The following is a 22,558-nucleotide window of genomic DNA, read 5'->3' on the forward strand; positions in this document are numbered from 1 at the left end:
GGTCGGGCGCATGCGGGAGTCTGTCTGACTGTCTCTCCCCGTTTCCAGCTTCAGAAAAATACAAAAAATAATAAATAAATAAATAAATAATAAAATATGTGGCGTTCATGGCTCTCTCAGCCAAAAAGGTTCCCAACTCCTGATCTAGGTAGTCAAAAAGATCAGGAAATGACTGGATCTGTCCCAGAATATGATGTGGTGCTTTGCTATGGGAAGGAGTAGGAAGTAATCCTTTATGTGATGCCCAGAACTGGATGCCAGCCTGCACCCCCATCATGGTTGTGCATATGGTTAACTACCGACTCTAGTCATTTCTTCATCTCCCAAAACTGGCATCAACGTGCAGGTGTAGGAGACGGTAAATTGAAGGTCAGTCTATAAAGAAGCAAAAAAGAATCAAAACTGTTGAGTGATGCTTTCTTTCTGTCAGTCTGTATGTCCGAATTCTTGCAGGCAAACTTCAGAGAAGAATAAAAAGAAAGAGGCATGCATGTTTTTGCTCTTAAAGAGAGGTACAAATGAGAACACGACTTAAGGTAAAGAAAGCATCTTTTATAAGTTTATTGGTCCATTACTTTAAGTTAACTGAGGTAAAGAAACCTTGAAAATTTACAAGCTAACAGTTTATCGAGCAATACAAATTTTTATTTACCTCAAAATGTAATCCTAATCTCATAGTAAACAATGGACAGAACTTTTTATACACAGATAAATGAAAAGAAAGTGGACAAAAACCTCGTGCCAGCATAAAAAATGCAACAAATGCTCTATTTTTTTCTTTTCTTTTTACAATCTCTGGGTTCCATAACAAGGAAAACACGGTGACATTCTTTTTTAAATTTGGTAGCTTCAGGAAACAAAGACCTTGATCTGTAGATAAAGCACTTTCTCATCTACACACATTCTTGAACACATTTTTTTTCACAGCTTCTGATTTGGCTTAACGGCAGCATGGCGAGGAGAGGACACATTTACACGAAGAATGTTACCAACACCTCAGGAAGGTGTTCTCTTTATCCTTTAAAAATTTTCAATGTAAAGAATAGTTTCTAAAGATAAGAAATACAGTCCATAATTTGGACATGACCTACACAGAAGTTTTTTTTGGTTTTGTTTTTTTAAATCTTTTTTTTAACAGTTAAAATACAAGTTAGAAAGTCTGCTGGCAGTTAATTTCATGGGACTATCATCAGATGCACATCATTTCTCAATGGCGCCCCCAGCTCACAGACATTAGGGAGCAGGCACACAGAGGGCAGAGGACAGGACACCCGGTGGCCAGGACCCGGGCCTCAGAGGTGGCCAGGAGAATGGTGCGGACTGCTCAGAGCTGCTGGTTTGTTGTTTGAGGAAGGCCCATCTGACACAGGCATCGTTTTAATGCACTGGGTCACATTTTGGTTTGCATCTACTTTTACCCCTCCATTTCCACGCCGAGGAAAAAGCCAGCCCCCTTTCTTCTTCCCAGCAAGTGACGGGAGGGCTGGTCTGAGACTGTGAACCAGCCTCTCCAACGGGGGCGCTGACAGGTGTTGCCTGCTCTCCCCTGGCCTCCAGGGAGCCAGGACCACGTGGTGAGAGGGTAGCACGTGCAATACGCAAGCACTGGTCTTAACAGAAAAGGCTCTGCTAAAAATGGACTTAATTATGTGAGTCAACACAATATGTTTTATGTTTTTGGCATTCCGACCTGTGGAGAATTTCTTTCTGCAACATGCTGCTCTGAGCCACAGTATCTCTTAATAAGCTGTTGTGCAGAATCAGGGTAACCCTTTAACTATTGTCCTAATCTATAGAGTTCTTTGTATCTATGTGATGTGTCGATGCTGAGACCATATATCCTCTACAATCACAAGTGTACCAAAAAGTACAAAATTATAATCTTTCACACTTTAAAACAAAAAAGGTTTTTGCGGTCCTGTGTTACCTTACATTATCAAAAATATCATTTGGCAATAGCCATTTTGCTTTTTCCTCCTAAAAGGCAGCCCGAACTATGAACCTCACATTCTTGCCTATTTCTTTAAGAGAGCTGAGGACTGGCTACGTTAGACCTCTAGTATTTAAGCTGATTACATTTCTAGAAAACTCTTTTTACCCAGAGTCTAAAAAACACTAGTTGCAGAATAAGGCATTTTAATAGGTGTTGACAAATTCTCAAAAAGTAGAGTTAGGCTTTTAATAGTCTGTGGCATTTTTAAAAGTCTGGATTTGTTGATTTTTAAGTGCCAAGTACACAGAATGTTTATGGATGAGACAAACAGCTTACTGGTTTGTTAAAAGTTATTTTCTCAATGCACTTATTTACAGGCTATCTACTGCAGTAAAAACCACCTGGATGACATGTTTCTGCCACACAGATGGGGATAGACAGCCATACCCAGAAAGCATTTCAAACACATATGCTTAAGAAAGAACAGTTAAATCCCCTGTAACCAAGTCCCTCCCCACATGTTCTACCACAGTCAGCCCTGCCCCTACTCTGCCCCGTGCACCCATCGGGAGCCCAGGCAGCCTTCAGACAAAGCGCTAACCACCTACTGGGTTAGTTGATAAAAACCTGGGTTCCCGGTTTATTCACAGAATTAAAAAAAAAAACAACCCTGGCCGGTTGGTTCAGCGGTAGAGCGTCGGCCTAGCGTGCGGAGGACCCGGGTTCGATTCCCGGCCAGGGCACACAGGAGAAGCGCCCATTTGCTTCTCCACCCCTCCGCCGCGCTTTCCTCTCTGTCTCTCTCTTCCCCTCCCGCAGCCAAGGCTCCATTGGAGCAAAGATGGCCCGGGCGCTGGGGATGGCTCTGTGGCCTCTGCCTCAGGCGCTAGAGTGGCTCTGGTCGCAACATGGCGACGCCCAGGATGGGCAGATTATCGCCCCCTGGTGGGCAGAGCGTAGCCCCTGGTGGGCGTGCCGGGTGGATCCCGGTCGGGCGCATGCGGGAGTCTGTCTGACTGTCTCTCCCCGTTTCCAGCTTCAGAAAAATGAAAAAAAAACAAACAAAAAAAACAAAACAACAACAACACAAGGATGAGGACAACTCCAACACACCCAGCTCAATTTGTCTGGCCCAGGGGATGACATTGTCCTCAAATTTACTGATAACTTCCATTGGCCATCTGAACAGAGTACATAAGCAGGGACAGGGCATGTCCAATCTGCTGCCATCCTGAGGACTCTTGAAAGTAAGAGGCAAACCCACATTCCCACATAATTTTGTAAATGGGGATGACCTAAGCAGTGTTATCCCGACATTATAATTAGATTACCCAGTTTCCATAAGCCTTTAAGGTGGGCGGGGTCCGGGACTGTGTGCCCTGCCCTGACCACAAGCAGCCTCATTTTCTGAATGGAAGCACCCTTTCGGGCAGTCAGAGTGGAGCCCAGCTCTGACATCCCAAGACCCAAACAGATGAGGTCAACACGGACCTTGCTGTCCCTCCCTCTCACCAGTCAGGATGGAGTATGGAGAATGACTATGCTGACGTCCCGTGAACGGTGTCAGAACAGAGCCAGGTGCCCGTGATTTCAATGCTGTCCCTGGTGGGGCCGAGTTGCACGCACTGGGTGTTTTGGGGACGGACACCATCCGGAGAGAAACTCCACTTGCGGACTGCCACTGCGCCATTGTGCCCCCCTCTGTGTCCATCACAGAGGGCAGCCTCACAGGACACGAGTAGCAGTGTGCACTTGGTTTCCTCACGGGGGCAGCGACTGAGAAAACATTCCATTTGACCACATGCACAATACACTCAGGTGTGGTGGACATTTGGCAGGAAAGCAAACGTGTTACACTGCTCACGATCCCCAGCGTGGTGCTGGGCTGTGTTATTTCAGCTAAAGAAAGGTGTCTGATGAGGTCAAGGAGCAGCACAGTGAAATATGAGCCAATCACCTCCATAACCTGAGCATGTATCTGAGCTCACCAGGAATCATTATTAAGTCTTATCAAAGGAGAAATCCCGACCCTACACCGGGCTGCTGGGCTGTCCCTTCCCCGCTGGGAGCAGTGGGTCCTTGCAGAGTAGCCTGGAGTCTTCTCGTAGACCCACCACCTGGTAACAGCAGCTGTCCACATCGGCCACCAGTCACAACTGCTCCCTTCAACATCACTTGCTCTCTTAAAATCTGCTCGGCTCCTAGGAAATCTCTCTTTGGATTTAGCCTGGATTTTTAACTTGGGTGAATGAGCCCTTTCACTTCCCAGGCCCAGGGACAGTTGACAGGGATGACTTTCCCTTCCACTGCCACGCGCTCAAGCCTCCAAACCTGTCCGCGTCTGCCTGCCCAGGGGAAGGCACGTCTCCAAGCCAAAGTCTCCCAGAAAATAAACACAAGACAGGAGTCGGTGACCTCAGCACCATGACTTTGTGGGGCCAGGAAGGAGGGGGTGACGAAGCCTCTGTGAGGCAGTCTTTGGCACAGAAATCTCCGGGTTATGCGTCTCCTGGGGAATCAATCGCCTTTGTGCTGATGGAGACGAAGAGGCTAATGCTTGGGGCTGCTGCCTCTCCGGGGCCGGGGGAGCTGTGGGAAGGCCTGGAGAACCTCCTGCACTGCCTGTTGTGCCTCTCCTTCCGGCCCAGCCTCCTTACCTTCGCAGATGCCAGCTTAGACCATTTCTCCAAGGACATCTGTAACAAACACTGGTTTCCCAGCTCTGCTATCAATGGTGAGCCGGGGGGCCATCTGCCCTGTTCCAGCCCTCTCTGGTGTCTCAGAGCGCCGGACCACCACATGGGGCCCAAACAGGGAAGGGCACAAAAATCCCCAAATGCCTAAATCCTTTCAAAGTTAGTATTCCACCTGCAGTAATATACAGGGATGATGACTACGGCCCCCACTCCTCCAAATGTCCCAGCGATGAACCTAATGACTTTCCTAAGGGAGGGCTGCCTCCTTTCTTATCTAACCCTTTGCATGGGAATGTCCCGGGCTTCGGCAACTAGCAGCAGACTGGAGTCCAGTCTTCTTGTAACTCCTGCCATAGTTCTTTCCAAGTATTCTTTACCCTAGGCGACATTTTTAAAGCACACATTCCACAGGCAAGGTTCCACACATTGCCAAACATGAGGGTTTGCTGCTGGGTCAGTCTAGTGTCTCCTACCAAATACCAACAGAGGGCCATGAACCCACTCTGACTCTACCGGCAGGTGGTCAGGGAGAACTCAGGCACCCATCACCACCCAAGGTGGTGGTTTAGAGGTAGAATGAAACACTGGGTCACCCCTCGGGATAGATGGACTATTTGTATTCATCTACTTCAGGGGTCTCAAACTCGCAGCCCGCGGGCCGCAGACTAATCCACGAAGTTCAAAATATTTTGGATAAAATTAAGTAAGCCTAGGGGCCTACTTGTATTTTTCATTTCTCTAGCATCCTAGCTAGATATTAGCTTAGTTAACAGCAGTTGTGATGCGAACTACAGTTTCTGGTCGTTTTGTGACACTGAAGTGTTGTGTAACAGTTGCCTTTTGTAGACCTAGTGTGGCCCGCCGAACGGCTGTGATCTTGCTCTGCGGCCCACATGCTGAGTTGAGTTTGAGACCCCTGATCTACTTCAATAACTCACTTCTAATAGTACCAAACTGAAAATTCACATCAAAGGATTTTAGAATAGCACAAATGGGGTCTAGCAGTGCAGTCAAGTACTCATTGATGTAAAAACCATCATTTAAACTGCAACCTTTTCAAACATGATGAAAGAGAACCAAAGTGTCCCGTGTCGTCCAACTGCTGCCGCAAGGGCATCGCTGCTGTGGCTGACGCGAGGTCAATGGCCACTGGGGGTGGAATGAAGTGATGTCAGCACGCTGCACGCTGGCCGGCATGTGCAGGTAAACTCCCACCTGCAGCACTGTCTCAGCACAGCGTTTCATTAAAAAAAAAAAATACTGCTGCTTATTTAAGGCTCAGATTTCTAATTTTCCAGGGGTGAGCCACAGACGAAAGAACACAAACGGGACAACTGTAGCCTCACTTCAGGAGAAGAAAACGATGTATTGGAAAATAGATCTTTTCTTTTCTTTTTTTTTTTGGTCTGCTTAGTTTACATTGATTTGAAAAGTAAACCTGGTAATAGTTTGAAATAAAGACTTTAGATGCAGCCAGCAGTCCCTAGGAAGTTGGCTGTAAATTGCCCATCCAGAGACTGATTTTCCTTCCTGATCAGGAAATATTAAGGGTTAAAGCACTTCATGTCACACTGAGTTTATGAAATCTCGATTGTGTCACAACAACATACCAACCTCTCACCAAAACACTGCCCAAACATTCATCCAGCGGACATAATGGGAAACGTGAAACTAGGACTTTTCGGTGAGGTAAAGGTAATTGCGCAAAGCAGACGTGGGAGGCGGGGCTTGGTATCTGCCCAATGATCTCAACACGGGGTGCTCCTCTGACTTCAAGACAATAGATACTCCCAAACAGGCCTAATTTCTACTCTGATGACATTTAACAAGCAAAAGAAAAACATGGAAGAACATCACAAAAAAATGCACCTTTTTTTCATTCTATACAAAAACAGTTTCCAATCTACTGCATTCTAGTGTCAGAAACAAGTTCAGAGAACACAGAACACTGTCCCCTCAGCTTCCCGAGGCATCGCATAAGGACAGGGACACTGGCCTGATCATTCTAGCACGGATGCATTTAGAGACTGATTTAAATGGTCCTATATGGACCAGAAACCGTAAGACAGCTGTCACTCATCACAAGCAGGCAGCAGGCCACACTCACGGCTACAGGCCACTGTCCATTAAGGACCTCCCACAGAGGTGCCAACCCTCCTCTTAGGCTGAGAATGTCAGTGCCCACAGGGATGGGTTCCAGGGCTGCCACATAGCCATGGAAAGCAAGAGTGGCCTTCTATTCGTGCCTTCCTCGTGTCCTTGAAAAGCAGGACCTGGGTTCTCTTCCACAACAGGCAACTCCGCAGTCCCAAAATGGGGACGGCAATGAGATGTCAGCACGTCAGCTGAGGATGTCTTGTCCCTCACTTTCAAATCTTTGTAGTGTTCCTTTTCATAGGTTCCTTCACGGCATGGAGGTATGCTTCTTTTGCTGAGAGATGATTATACCCTTGAGGACTCCAACAGGGAATAAATACTAATTGAAAACAACTGTCAGACAAAGGAAGGTGGGGAGGGAGGGAAATACACAAGGAGAGATGTTTCTGTGGTTTTCCCAGGGCCGCCCCCCTGGCACAGCAGGGACATTCCACGTGGGCTCCCAGCCCTGTGTAGGTAGAAGAGTCTCTGTTCCCAGAAGGAACTTACTTGGCCTCTTGTTTCTCCTGCAGTAGTGGAATAATTGACTCCCACGCCATGAGGCACTGAAAACAACACACAGTATCAGCATCAAGTTTCAGATTTCACGTCAGCTTCTTAATTCTGCTCTATTCCTGTCCATCCTGCTGGGTCACCTTTGTCTAATGATGCCCCATATGCACTATCCATGACAAGAAACAGGGGAGGAACAGGTGTTTGTGTTGAATACAGTCACCCCCATTTCTACAAAAGACCACGGTGTCTGTACAAGGTCAAAATGCACTATTGATACTAAATGCTCACATCTGAAGCAACAATGGATTCACTAAAGAAATTCTCTCCTTTCCAAAAGCAGACGAGAGACCAGGCTGCAAACCCGGGATGGGGCCCCCGGTTCCCAGCCGTGATGGGGCAGCGCCCCAGGTATGGACGGTGCTGGCACAAAGCTGTACGTCCCATCGGGATGAGGCAGCCACCTGACTCCGAGTGGCGGGAACCCGCTCTTCCTCACCAACCTCACCTTTGCTGTAGAGGCTACTCCTGGGTCCCCCAAAAGGGAAAATGGCAGGAGGGATCTCTATATTTAAGTGTTTCATTATGGCCAAACCCTGTTATGTACTTGACACTCACTCTCAGTAGTCCTCACATCACAACTCTGTGAAGTAGTTATTTATTACAAACACACACATGTGCACATTTTATAGATGGGGAAAATGAGACCCAGAGAGGTTAAGTAAACTTGCCCAAGACACACAGCTAGTAAGTGGCAGAGCTCATGATTCCAAAACCAATGTTCTCTTCACGCTGCCACGCCCTTGCACCCCAGGTCCTCGGGAAGGGCTGAGGGCCTGGACCACTCTGACCCGCTCCTGTAAGAGTGCACTGCTTAGTAGAACGACTCTCCCTTTGAGAAGAGGGAAGGGCGGGGGAATTACACAGGCCTTTCTTAGAAGCAGCTGGGGTGGGGGTGGGGGGCAAGCAGGGCTTTGCGCCGTGTCATCTGAGGATGTTCTGAGGAGGTGGGAGGGGAGAGGCATCCTCAGGTCTAGCCGGAACAGGAGTTGAGAAATTGCTCCCTGCGTCTCTTTCTTGGTGTCTCTGAGGTTGGGGAAGAAGCTAGACTCGGCCCTGCCCTACATAAGGAAGCCTGGGGAGATCCAAGGAGCTTGTTTCAGCCAGAGGCCCAGGGCAGGGGCCAAGGCACCCTGGGTCCTGCCCTCTCTAGGCCACCGCCTCGGACCTGGAAGGGTCCTTCTACCTCAGTAATGGGGAACCAAGACCACACCAGCCTTCCTTCTGACCCTCAAACGCTCAAGTTTTTCCCTATATCAGGACCCTTGTGTGTGTCACTCCCTTGGCCTGGAATACTTACTCCCCAAGTCTTTGTCTCTGACAATCAGATCACACGGCATTTCCTCAGTCTGGCCTTTCCTGCCTGCTCCATGTGCCCTCCCAGCCCTAATGTGCAATATGCCCCCTAGTCCTTTCCCCCAGTTTCCTGTTCTTTGCCAGTATTAGAAAGTCTATTTAAAAACAACAGTGTTTTGATAAGAGGTCTCTACAGGCTTCACCAGATGACCCAAGCGGTCCATGGCACCATGAAAATGAAGAACCCCTACAGAAAGAACTACAACAGGTGGTTACTTTAAGCTGTAACCCCAAAGCCTCCATTAATGTAACCCCAAAACCACATGAACGGAGCCCCCAAACCTCCATTCACTGAGGCATCCCTATGCCGAAGGCCTGATTGATTCTGGGAAGCAGCTAGCCACCAGGAGCAAAGGGCACGGGGGATAAGACTTCTGCTTCTATCAGCAGTGACTGCAACTGAAACCCTGTGGGCACCATGGGGGGTGTGGAGTGGGGGTCCTGCTCCCAAAAACAGCATCGCATCTAGCACAGCAGGGCAAAGACAGGCAGGGGTTTCTAAGAACAAACATAAGATAAGGGGAGGAGCTGGAACTGGCAGGGTCCTTGCCCTGGACTTCTGACAGGCTCTCCTGCGAGGCTCTGGCTATTGGACATGCTTTTTCAAGGAAAGGGCTGTGGTCCTGCCAGTGTGCGCCTCACCTTCTCGTAATACTGGATGTTCTTGTCTGCCATTCCCACAAGCAGCTGCCGGAAGTCCTGCCTCTTGTTGTTCTGCCACCTCTCCATGTCGGCTTTCAGGTCGGCATTGAAACACTCCATCCGATCCTGACATTTCTCAACGTCCGCCGGCACCTGGCAGGGGGGACGCAGGAGTGGGTGCTCTGCACGTGTAACTGGTTTCTCATGCCACAGACTACTCCGCTCGCACGTTCTGTGAGGGGCCAAATTACTACATTACAATGCCAGAAACGGGTCTAAGGAATTCAAAAAGGAACCATTCTGACCCAAATTTTCAAACCCATCCAAACACAACAGAAACTCATAGGGGAAACCCCCCTCCCACCTCCTTTCTTACAAACAGGAAGAAAAAACATTGCATCCACAGTCGTATCCTTGGTTCCTTTTTAAATGTAAAACTGTGTGCAGATTTTGCAAATATTCAGCAGTATTTGGTACTGCCCTGCTAGTCTCCTGGGTCCAATAATTAAGCTAGAAAAGGTTTTCCATATCACATGAACTATTCCATTACTCCTGATGTTTGATAATATCTGTCCTCATCAATCAGAGAATTGCAATAATAAGACTACTGGCCAGCTCCCTCCTCTGAACCCCACATTACAGACAATCCACTTGTCCACGCTCCCCGACACAGCAGGTTGTCAGAAATGAAAAGTTAGTTAGGCATTCCTGGGAAAATAAGAGAAAAATTCTTTATGCGTCTCAAAAGAACCTGAAATGCAAAGAAGAAAAACAGAGCAGGCTATTTCAAGTTTTTCTTAAAGTTTTTCAGAATGGAACTATGTCCCCTGAATTTCACAACTTTCATTTTGCTTTGGTGAGTCTCGCCCATCCTACACCTCTAGAGAGAGAACATCCAATACCGTGAGAAGGTGAGAGGAAAGTGTGACCCTCGCTGCCCAAGCACAAGGCTGGCTTCCTCCCCTAATTCAAGACCTCCGCTGGGCCCTGATGGTGGCCAGGGGTCAACATGCCCAAAGCCGGATCAATGCCCACCTGCCAAATGCTTCCCAACAACAAACGGGGTGTTGTGCATTTTGTGTGCTGGGTCCTGTGAACCCCAGTGTCTCCAAGCTGTGGGTCACCTTCAGGGTCAATCTCTATCAACCAGGGAAGTTTAACATCCAGAACTTCTGAGCAAGGAGCCACCCCAGAAACACCAGTCCTGGTGAGGACAAGCCTGAGGGAGCTGGACACCTTCAGGGCTTCTCCAGGTGCCGCGGGCACTGGCCACCTGCCACCCAGACCGTCTGCAGACCCAGAAGCAGGAGAGGGAAGCAGCGGGGTGAGGGGCTCACGTGACGGACTGGAGAGAAAGGGGTGGTGAGGCACCCTAGGCAACCTGGAAGGAAAGAACTTTCCTTTTCGAAGGAGGAAAAAGACCCTTCTTCAAAGCACTTATGCTCTGGAATAAAAAACACTACCACCTGACTTTTCCTTCTGACGCGGTGAGGGCAGTCACTCCTGCCTTTCCCTACTGATTGACCCATCACTGCTGGCCACCTCGGGGGAACCGGAATAAAACAAGAGTGCCCGGCTTTGCTGCTCCAAGCCGTTCCCCCACGGACGTTGGTGGACGGCACCCTGGAGCCAGGGCCTCTGGCAGGCCTCGCCTCCCCGCAGGCACAGGCCAGCCCCCACTGCTCTCCTGGGCACCGCCAGTTTCAGGAGCATCTGGGTGACAATGCCTGGGAGCAGCTCACCGTGTGCTTAACTAACAAAGCTGCTTGGGCAAAGAGGAAGAGCGAGGCTCTGAAAAGCACCTGGGGCACAGGGAGCAGGGGAGGCGAGGCTCTGGGACTAAGGTGTTCTTAGGGAGGAAGGGGAGCTTGTCATGGGGACAGGAGCTCTGGCTGACCCGCGAAAATAAAGAGTCCCAACTGCAGCTCGGACGTTACTACCGCCTGAGCCTGGCGCTGGGAAGTGCTTCTAGCTCATCGTTTTCACAACACTCCACACTAGGCTCTGGGAAACATGAAAGGGCTTAGGGCTCTATGCGCAGACTGGTCTCAGTCGCCTCCAGTCTCCTTGGGAAGGAAAGGATGTGCCTGGACAGAGAGGTGAGAGCTGTCGCCTCCCTCTGAGCCCTGCGGTGGGCACCCTCCACGGCGGAATGGAGAGCGAGTCCAACCGGATGAGGCATCAGGGGTCCTTGAAGAAAGACCACTGGGGCGGCTCTGCAAAGATGACAGGGCACGTGTGATGATGGTGGACGGGCACTCTACAGTGACAGAGGTGAGAAGCGCCTGATCCGCCTCAGGAAGAGCTCACAGGCCACAGTGCCCGCGAAGGCATAGAGAGAGACAACTCCAGCTGGCAAGACTGAGGAAGTGGGGCTAAAGATGAGAAGCCAGGGCTCTTCCGGAAGGCCAGGTGTTCCGAGGCCCATTCACCACGTGCTCCTCTTAGGAAAAGGGAAAAGCCTCGTGCTTCCTCCGACAATAGAGACACTTGTGGAGGCAGATTTCCAGAGTCTGAAAACACACCTACCACTTACTAGACCTGACTTCAGGCCTCTATGCCTCGGCCACCTCGCCAGGCTGTTGTGAGGTTAAATGAGATAGTGTGCAGAAAACACTTGATGCCTGGCATGCCTTAAACACTCAACAAACATTTGCTAGTCTCGGTCAGTAGCAATATTATAAATCGAGGTTCATAAAAGAACGTGTCATTTGCGTAGTTCCTCAGGTCAGAATATTTTATTGAGCTTTATTCCACATCTTCTAAAAGAGGTTACGTTTTGCTTTCCAAATATAAACTATTATAACAGAAGCAAATATATTCTTTCCAACCTTATGCCACTCTTCACCCTTGCTGCCCCACCCAAGGTTTCACCAGAGAGTAAAGATGAGTCAACATCAAACTACACCGTCTCGAGACTGCCCACGGCACCCTGGAAACAGGGCAGTGGCTGCAACACCAGGAGGGAGGGGACAATGAAACCAACCTGGCGGACACAGAACTGACAGATTTGGCAACCAATCACACGTGAGCTGTAAGCTATAGAAAGTCTGAGAAGAGCCCGAAGTGCCTAGTCTAGGTGACTAGGGTAGCAATAGTCCCACTGCAGGGCTCAGGACACAGGACAGGTCTACAGACCCGATAAAGACAAAGGAGGTAGCTGCAGCCATGAGAAGGGTGAGATCTTCCCTCCACAAGAAGGGCTACAACAACTCAACAACAATAAAACAATACAATTTTAAAGTGAGAAGAGGATTTGAATAGACATTTCTCCAAAAAATATACAAATGGCTAATAAGCACATGAAAAAATGCTCCACATCACTAATCATCATGAACATGCAAACCAAAACCACTATGAGATACCACCTCACACCCATTAGGATGGGCATTATTTTTTGGAAAAAAACAAACAGAAAATAAGAAGTATTAGCAAGGATGTAGAGCTATTGGGACCCTTGTGCACCGTTATTGGGAATGTAAAATGATCCAACCATTGTGGATAAAAGTATAATAGTTCCTCAAAAAATAAAAATGTAATTACAGTATGATCCAACAGTTTCACTTATGGGAATATACCCAAAAGAACTGAAAACAAGGTCTCAAAGATATATGGGTACACTCATGCTCATAGCAGCACTCTTCACAGTAGCCAAAAGGTAGAAGCAACTCAAGCGTCCTTCCACAGATGAATGGATAAGCAAAAGTGGTAATACACACAATGAATATTATTCAGCCTCTGGAAGGATGGACATTTTGACACATGCCACAACATGGATGAACCTTAAGGACATTATATTAAGTGAAGTAAGCCAGTCACAGAGAGAGAGCTACGGTAAGATCCTACTTATATGAGGTACCTAGAGCCGTCAAACTCATTGACACACAAAGCAGAATGGTGGCTGCCAGGGGCGGAGGAGGAGGAAATGCAGAGCTGTTGTTACTGGGTTAAGAGCTTCAGTTCTGCCACAGAGAGTTCTAGAGGTCCTTCTGCATGACAACGTGAACATACGACAGTGTGAACATGACTGAACTGGACACTGAAACATGGCTAAGACAATAAGTCTTATGTGTATTTTGCCACGATTAAGTTTTATACTATATGAGGGACTAAAAGCGGAGGCTGAGGAAGGGAGGGTCAATGGGTAAAACCCATGGAGAGGCCTATATTTATGGGTTCAATAAAGGAAGCAGCCAGGGCCACTGAGAAAGATGGGCACAGAAGGAGGAAGAGCGTCGGGGGGCGGAGCCATAGAAACAGGGAGGGAGGGGCTGGAAGAGGGAAGAGGGGGAGGTGTAAAAAGAAGAGCGTAAGAGGAATCAGGTGAGCTGTCTGCAATGACCAGCTGCTAAAGCTGCCCGACTTGTGAAGAGCAGGGCTGGTGTATCAGATGCCCTAGATCATGTTGTTCTTGCTCTCTTTATTTTTCTTCCCCCTCTCTTTCTCTTTTTAAAGATTTTAGTTATTGATTTTATAGAGGGGAGGGAACGAGAAGTTTCAACTCATAGTTGCTTCACTTTAGTTGCTCAGTGATTGCTTGTCATATGTGCCTTGACTGGGTAAGCCTGGAGCTTCGAAGTGGTGACCTCAACACTCTATCCACTGCACCATACAGGCCAGGCTCGCTCTTGTTTCTTTTTGGAGGACATCTTTGTGATAATCAGTTCACTGACTAGAAACATCCAGCATTCCTCTTTACAGCAACGTTTCAATGTTTTGAACGAGGCATTGTTAAGAGTCATGCCATCTTGTGTCTGCAGGATGTTCAGATGGCAACATCCAATGCTAAAGGTTGGGAGTTGCTTATCACAAGCCACCAAGAAAAAAAAAATCCCCAGATTAGACCTCAAGAGACAAAAAAACTCCTAAATAGAGAACAAGACTGCATTTTTCTCATCAGTTCCCCTCTCTCTCATGAGAACATCTGCTACAGGATACGGGTTGTTGAAGAGATGGGAGAAGGGTCATATGAGATTAAACTAAGCATTGTTGTGTGTGTTGAGAAGCAGGGTGGTAATGTAAATTCACTCAACATTCATTTAAAAATGTATTATTGAGCTCTTTCCACGTACCAGACGTTTCTAGGCCCTAATATAAATTGCTAACCAAGTCTTCTCCTTGGAGCTAGGGTGAAGATGTAATATCTGCTCCCATGATGACAGTAGGTTAAAAAAGTCCCCAAAGATTATACAAGGCAGACATGATCCCAAACATGGGCAGAGGGCAGACATGATCCCAAACATGGGCAGAGGGGTTCACGGCAGCTGTGGGCCGGGTGCCAAGGCCAGTGACGGAAGCAATTCCGGGCACTCGTCTTCTCGGCCATGTGCAGCTGGGTGGGAAGTGGCGCAGAGCTTCCTCACGGGGGCTGTGTGAGTGACAGCGGGGCCGTCCCCTGGCCCTCTGGGAAGCCAGAGACCCAGGCGGCTCAGCCTCAGCCTCGGGCCACTGGTCTGTTTACCCCAGTGTGTCCTACAGACATTGTCATTTTCTGTGTAGCTGTGAGATGCCCAAAAGTTGAGAAAATGCTGAGATAGGGTAGTATTGAGAAAACGCTATAGAATTTGGCAAAGAAGAAGTCATTGGTGCCCTGTAAAAAATGCTTTTTTTTTTTAAGATAGGAAAAGAGACAAACTGCAGAGAATGGTGGGTGAGGAGAGAGAGGAAGGGGCCCAGGTGAGACAAACGTAGGTCCACCGAGGACAGGGGAGCCAGGACCTCACCTGCGTGGCGGCTGGAAGGCGCTAGCAGAGACTGAAGGCTTGTGAGAGGCCCGGACTGCCCCCAGTCTCCCCTGCGGTCACCTGCACCTGCGTCCACCAGCCCGAGAGCTCCTCCTCAGGGAGCAAAGGCTGCTGGGAGTCCGAGGAGCAGGAATAAAGGGCTCTAATTGGGAAGCTGAGGGCCGATCCCAGCCCCACCATGTGTTAGCTGTGGCACATAAGGCATATATCTGGTCCCCTGAGTCCTGGCTCTTCACCCATGAGATGAGAACCACCACCCTGAGAAGGGCTGATGTAGGAACGGAATAAGATAAGGGCGGTGAGAGTCCTGCCTTCTTCGGCTGCTGTGATCTCTGCCTCATCAGCCTGGCTTTCGAACCCAGGCTGAGGTCAGGGCTGCTGTGCAGAGAGCGGGGGGACCTCAGGCATTCTCCCCTCACTGGGCAGAAGTGCCTGGAAACAATGGACATCCGAACGACAGAATTAACCTGAGAAAGCTGAGTACGCAACCCAAGGCCCAGGCTCCATGTGCCTGAGAATAACCCACCTCAGAGCCTGCCAGTTTCCTCAACTTGAAAACAAAGCAACCTTTACGGTCTGTGAGAACGTTTTCCCCCAGCTCTGGAGCCACAGGGCTCACGCCTTTGCCTACGACATCCACTCCAGTGTGACACGCGCAGAGAAGGTCATGGACACTCACAAGGCCATTTCCTTCCTTCTGGGTTATGGAGAAGTGATCAGATTTTGCTATTACTCTGTGGCTTCACAAAAATCAACTTTCCCTCATTCTTCAGAGCAACTTTTCAAGATTTCACCTCAAAATGAGGTAAGCCCCCATCCCTCCTCAGGTCTCCTGTTGACGTGCCCAGACCCAGGCCCTCCCTGTGGAAACGCCCTGGCCTCCCCTCCTTCCCTCGGCCTCATGATGGACCTGGAGACAACCTGCTCCCGCTACAAGCTACTAGCAGGAGAACTCACTGAGCCCTTGGGTTAAACCAGCCCTGACCCACCGGTTCCTTGGCTTTATCTCAACAACTCTGTCTAAAACGGACAAAAATTTTTTTTTTAAATCATAACTGACAACTCACTCAAACTCAGAAAACACATTTAGCATTCATACTGGTGACAACCGGAACTAGAATGGGAAGCAGAGGCTCCACCCATGGAGCATGCTGACTGCGTCCAACACTATGCTGATCTTTACATCCTCATGACAATCATGTGCCTGAAGCCCACAAAGAATAATGAGCAAACCGGTCCGAGCTGGGGGGCAGGGCTGGGATTTGAAGCCAGGGCCCTCTGATTCTAAATCCTGTGCTCCTTCTACCAAACCACAGTCGACTTGGACAGGCTGTCAACAGAGCCCTGCTCTGCTCACCCAAGGAGCTGCTACCCCAGATCCCAAACTGGTGGTTCAATTTCTGCTGCCCCCATGGTTCCAACCTCCATCGTGCCAGCCCCTGCTCTATGGTTAAATATCATGATTGCTAAACAGGTAGCAAAATTAACTCCGGCAAGGCTCAGGGTCACCAGAAAGAAGGAAGATGAAGACTGCCTGTCCACGGTGTGCTAAGAGAATGTAGCTGTGTTTGGAACCTACTAGACAGAAACCTTCTTTTCCTCTTATAAGAGCTCCCATGGCCAAGAGAATAAGTCATACGGGTCAGTGATGTTCCAGGGAAGGGAGAACAGCAGCAGCAGGGAGATTTCAACACCCACAGGGAGGAGAAGTCACCCAGGCCAGCAAGAAGGGGAGAGCACGAGGCCAGAGCCCCCGAGCTCGGTTAGCCGGAACTCGGTAGCCAGAAACAGCTGTGCCCTCTGTTCCATCTGCCCCACGGCGGGTGTGAACCTCAGGCAGCCAGCAAGCCAGGGCAGTCACAATTTAATTTGTCCTATTATTCATACCCTTCAGATCCTGTCTTTAGAAAAAAACTGTCCCATGTAGGGCTGAACATATATTAAAGACAAAATCAGCCTCTGAGAAAACTTGTATTCAGGGCTGAGCATGTACAAATACTGACCGAACTATTTAAGTGACAGCTTTTAAATGCAGGGTCCTCAGCTCCCGAACAAGGTCAGGGGCAGAACTCGCCATCTCATTCCCTCCCTAGCCAGGAAACACTTTTTTCCGTATTGATATTTGAAAGCTACATGTGAGAATGAAAATTTAAAAATATATAAACACAGTATTCTACGTCATCCCTTGAAAAGAGTTTGAGACAGCACCACGCTCCAGAACATCCCAGGGACAACCAGCCAGTCCGTGGGACAGGCAGCTGAGAGACAGAAGGCAGCCATGCACAGAGCGGGGTGGCTATCATCCCCTCCCTCGAGACACACGGTATGACAGCCTGTGGACAAAAAGAGGGGCGCCTAGCCCTCTGGCCAAGTTCCAGCTGCACACACTGGGCCAGTGACGAGGGTCCCCACCTTTATCATCTGACTCTGTAAAACGTATGCGCCTTCACTGTCTTGTGTGGACACTGAGTGGCACAGGACACAATGCGACAAGTGTATTGTACGCTGCTGTGGTGAGCACACTGGAGACAGACCTTCAGCATCAACAAAACCAGGCCGCTCACGGGCTGCTTGGTGCCTTGTTGTCTCACCCACAAAGTGGGGAAAGAATGGTGCTTTCCCTCTGGGCCTCAGACAGCCGCTCGGAGGCCGGTGGAGCAATGAACACAGAACGGCACTACACAGAGGCAAGGTGTGCCCTTGCTGAGGTTTGGCCAGTTCCCTCTAGGTATATTTCAACACGGCAGCAGTGATGAGAACACAGGCAGAGGAGGGGACCCAAACACACAGTTCTGGTGTCCAACTATCTCCCTGGGATTTGGGCCCCTGCTATTATATTATATTAACCTTCCTAATAACATTCCCACCCCACCCCTTTTTGAAAACAAATACACCTTCCAATTACACACAAAATGGAGTGCAGTAACATCACGGTAGCTGGCACGGTTCTAAAGCCAGACTGCAGACTGTAATCTGGGCTCTGGCACCTGCTACCTGGGCGACCCTGGGCCTCGGTTTGCTCATCTCCCAGGGGGAATAAAGATGGTACCTGGCGGGCACGATCGCTGTGTGGAATAAATGTGATAACCTAAATATAAAGCACTAAGCACACTGTGAGCACCTGCATCTTGGCTGTTATTACTCTTGTTTTTAATCCTGGCTGGCTGGAGGAAGAGAGAGGCAACAAACACGAGTGACTGATACACAGACGCATTTTTACAGTTGTGATTCTCTCGCAAGACCCAGAGCTCTGGGGCTGGAAGGCATCATAAGCTGGACCAGTGCTTCTCAAGCTGTGTGGGAAAGGACCGTGTTCTGCTGGCTTTCTTTCCCCCCAACCCAACCAAGCTGCCAGCCTACTGGGCACAGCTGGCACGCAGCTTTCTCCACACAGGTGACACACTCGTCCTTGGCGTGCGTAGGTGCCTCCTCTCAGCTTCTCGGCTTTTCCTGTCATGGATCGGGAACAGTGTGGACCAGTCCACAAACCACACTTGAGACCCCCGATCTAGACCGTTCTTCCCCTTTCTTCTCAATCCCATTTCACAGAGAGGAACTGCCTGTGAGAGCTGGAAGCAGAGCTGGAAGTCTTGAAAAAAGGGAAGGAGGGAGGAAAAAAGAGAAGAGAAAAAGAAAAAAGCAATCCCAGGAAACTCAACCCCCAGTGCACCTCAGAAACTCCCAGAAATAAGATGTACATCAGAAACTCCCAGAAATAAGATGTAAAGGGAGCAAAAGGAGGGAACAGCATCGATGCAGCCCAGCCAGCACGGAGCACCTTTGTCCTCTGTGTCCAGGGACGAGGTGCCCAGGGCTCCGCAGGGTGCTGACAGGTAACAGCCTGCGGCCGGAGCAGCCCGCCCGCCCCAGGGGCTTGCCTGACCTTGGGGCGGTCTTCCTTTCTCAGAGCCACAGCTTCCAGTTTGGCTTCGTACTCGGCCTGCACCTGGTCCCGCTTCTTCAGGACGCTCTGTGGGGGACAGAGAAGGGGCACAGGACACCGAGTTCACAAGGGGCCTCCGAGCCCCAGGCACTTGTTCCTCTGCCCTGTTCCTCCCCAAATCATGGCACCCACGCCCAGCCATGTGCTCCTAGGATGGTCTGGCTTGGTGTGACATGTGATGGGCTCTGGAGGAGGCACCTTTTTGTTGTTGTTGTGGGAAAGAATACACTTGTTTATTAATTCATACAAACATTTTCCAACTCGAGAAGAGAAGGCAAAGCCAGTACAAAAGGCCTTCTAAGGCAGTGGTAGTCAACCTGGTCCCTACTGCCCACTAGGGGGCATTCCAGCTTTCATGGTGGGCAGTAGGGGAGCAACCAAAGTATAAATAAAAAGATTTAACTATAGTAAGTTGTTTTATAAAGATTTATTCTGGGAAACTTAGCGAAAATCCGACATCAAGTACTTGGTAAGTAATTATTATTATATGCTTTAACTTGCTGTAACTCTGCTTTATAAATTTTATAAAGTAAAGTTACTTCCCTACTTTATAAATCACCATTACTGTGGAACCGGTGGGCGGTTAGAAAATTTTACTACTAACAGAGATACAAAAGTGGGAGGTAGGTATAAAAAGGTTGACTACCCCTGTTCTAAGACATGAGCTCGGGTGAAAACGGTATTTAAGACTTACCCCCCAAACCAATTCTAGGAGGAAACAATAACAATTTATGGAAACATTTCTATCATATTTGAACAAAATACAGTTTTATCTGTAATTTTCAAACTGATTTTCCACTTGAAGGAGAACCACTCTCAGAAACATCTTTCTAGTGTGGTAATCTAGCTAACTCTGAGGATGACAATTCCAGGGAAGGGCAAAGTGGGGTGAGCAGCGCCCATCTGTTGCCATGGTGATGAGAGGACTCTGGGCTTTCCCCTAGCAGAGAGAACACCGCTGTGCGGAACTGTGGGACTTGGCAGGTGACAGTGAAGGGCGGTCTCTGAACTGTGAAGGGAAAAGTCCAAGTCAAGTGAGCTGATCTCTGATGGACTGATCTGCTCATTAATCCATTAGCCACTTATCTGTTCTCCACTCTAGGTCAGGTATACAACAAGCAAAGAGACATAGTACCTACCTGGGGGGGTTGGCCAGGGGAGAGGCACAGACACAGCATGAGGCTGCAGGCGCTGTGCTGTGTGCAAGTCCAGACTCCCTGCCACCAGGCAGCGAGCCTGCCTGAGCGAGCAGTACATGGGCCCTAGACAGCCAGCTCGAACAGAGGCTGCAGGCGCTGAACTGTGAGCAAGTCCGGACTCCCTGCAACCAGGCAGCGAGCCTGCCTGAGCGAGCAGTACACGGGCCCTAGACTGCCAGCTCGAACAGAGGCTGCAGGCGCTGAGCTGTGAGCAAGTCCGGACTCCCTGCCACCAGGCAGCGAGCCTGCCTGAGCGAGCAGTACACGGGCCCTAGACAGCCAGCTCGAACAGGTACTGTGACCGACCAGGCGTCCAGGATGCAAAACGTAGGGAGACACTCATCCCTGGGCTTGGGCAAGTACAAGAGCGGCACCTGAGCGTGTGTGTCTCCCTAAGTCACCCAGTCCTGGCTTTGCTGCTAAGACGCCACCAGGTAGAATGGAAAAGCATGTGGTTGGCATTCTAGAAAAGCATCTGTTTCATCCAAGGCTTTCTTTTTTCTTCTTTGTGTGCAATTACATATGGCAAACCAACAGTGGTAAGAATTTTGTTTCCCGCCTGACCAGGCGGTGGTGCAGTGGATAGAGTGTCGAACTGGGATGCGGAGGACCCAGGTTCGAGACCCCGAGGTCACCAGCTTGAGCACAGGATCATCTGGTTTGAGCCAAGCTCACCAGCTTGGTCTCAAGGTTGCTGGCTCGAGCAAGGGGTTACTTGGTCTGCTGAAGGCCCGCGGTCAAGGCACATATGAGAAAGCAATCAATGACCTAAGGTGTCGCAACAAAAAACTAATGATTGATGCTTCTCATCTCTCTCTGTTCCTGTCTGTCCCTCTCTCTGACTCTCTCTCTGTCTCTGTAAAAAAAAAAAAAAATTATTTCCCCCTAAGTCAGAAGTCACACATTGCTATAGCAGTGACTAATCCTGCACTTTCCCCACAGGGACCTTCTGGCAGAGCGTGAAGACAGGTGGGAAGGAGCTATTTCCTGGCTGACCAGTGGGCATCTTGTGTCCCTGACAACGTGCTGAAAGGTGATAAGTGACTGAATAGCTGAGAGTGCTCTGGGGACAACCTTCTAATGGAATGTGTCAACACTTGGGACAGGAAGTCTTCCCCTGAGGTAAATAAATTACCATGAGAAGAGCATGAGGTAAAACCGGCAATCGCTTATTTTTCCTTGTTTTTCACTCATCCATCTCCTTCGTGCTGGGAAGTTCCCTCCCCAGTCATCAGCCGTGGAGTAGGCTGGCCTCCGGGGCTGGTCAGTGGGACTTTCTGCGGTGATGCAAGCACGCTACAATCTATTATGAGCAGCCCCGGGAGCAGCCCCACATGCTGACTGAGCTCTTAAAATACGGCTTGGGGGCTTGAGAAACTAGATATAAATTTTTACTTAATTTTATCGAATTTGAATTTAAACTTAAATAGTCACCTATAGCTAGCAGCTGCTGTATTGGACAGCACAAATCTAGAGAGCAAAACAAATGAACACAGAAAAAATCAGGGGTCCTTTCTGGACTTCGTGGAGCCCAGAAAATATTCTAAACCTACTAGCCTGGTACCAGCAGTAATATAAATTCATAATTGTAGTGCAGAGAAATAAACACACAATGCCATCCTTGCAGACGCCCTGTGGCGCCCCAAGGGGCAACGAGACAGCAGGTCGGGGCCACTGGGACGCTTCTCAATGCCTCAATGCCATGTGCTGCCTTCGGAGCGCGCCTCACGCCTTATGGGAAAGCACACGTACCCACACAAGGGCGGGAACAGGGATGAGTGTCTCTCAGTGTGGCAAGAACCACTGAGGCTCCCAAGGTCCCGGTGCATCTCCTCTCTCACCCCACAGCAGGCGAGGGGCCCAAGATCCAGCCATACTCCGTCCCCCAATTAGTGTGGGCCTCTCCTGCCCCGTCTCCTCACCACTCTTACGTCCACCCCTCCTGCCCCGTCTCCTCACCACTCTTACGTCCACCCCTCCTGCCCCGTCTCCTCACCGCTCTTACGTTCACCTCTCCTGCCCCGTCTCCTCACCGCTCTTACGTTCACCCCTCCTGCCCCGTCTCCTCACCGCTCTTACGTCCACCCCTCCTGCCCCGTCTCCTCACCACTCTTACGTCCACCCCTCCTGCCCCGTCTCCTCACCACTCTTACGTCCACCCCTCCTGCCCCGTCTCCTCACCGCTCTTACGTCCACCCCTCCTGCCCCGTCTCCTCACCACTCTTACGTCCACCCCTCCTGCCCCGTCTCCTCACCGCTCTTACGTTCACCTCTCCTGCCCCGTCTCCTCACCGCTCTTACGTTCACCCCTCCTGCCCCGTCTCCTCACCGCTCTT

At 49.6% G+C, this 22,558-nt stretch overlaps 1 protein-coding gene across 1 annotated transcript in view; it reads right to left on the reverse strand.

The window, feature by feature from the left end:
• Window positions 1-6,009: 6,009 nt before the first annotated feature.
• Window positions 6,010-22,558, reverse strand: part of SNX30 (sorting nexin family member 30) — a 107,127-nt gene continuing 90,578 nt past the window's right edge. The window contains exons 7-9 of the mRNA XM_066367452.1: window positions 18,964-19,050; window positions 9,337-9,489; window positions 6,010-7,331 (exon numbers count right to left, since the gene is read on the reverse strand). Coding sequence (XP_066223549.1) covers window positions 7,272-7,331; window positions 9,337-9,489; window positions 18,964-19,050 — 300 coding nt within the window. The 3' untranslated portion in view covers window positions 6,010-7,271. The remainder of the gene's footprint in view (window positions 7,332-9,336; window positions 9,490-18,963; window positions 19,051-22,558) is intronic.

Source organism: Saccopteryx leptura, chromosome 2, assembly GCF_036850995.1.
Source record: "Saccopteryx leptura isolate mSacLep1 chromosome 2, mSacLep1_pri_phased_curated, whole genome shotgun sequence".
Taxonomy (NCBI): domain Eukaryota; kingdom Metazoa; phylum Chordata; class Mammalia; order Chiroptera; family Emballonuridae; genus Saccopteryx; species Saccopteryx leptura.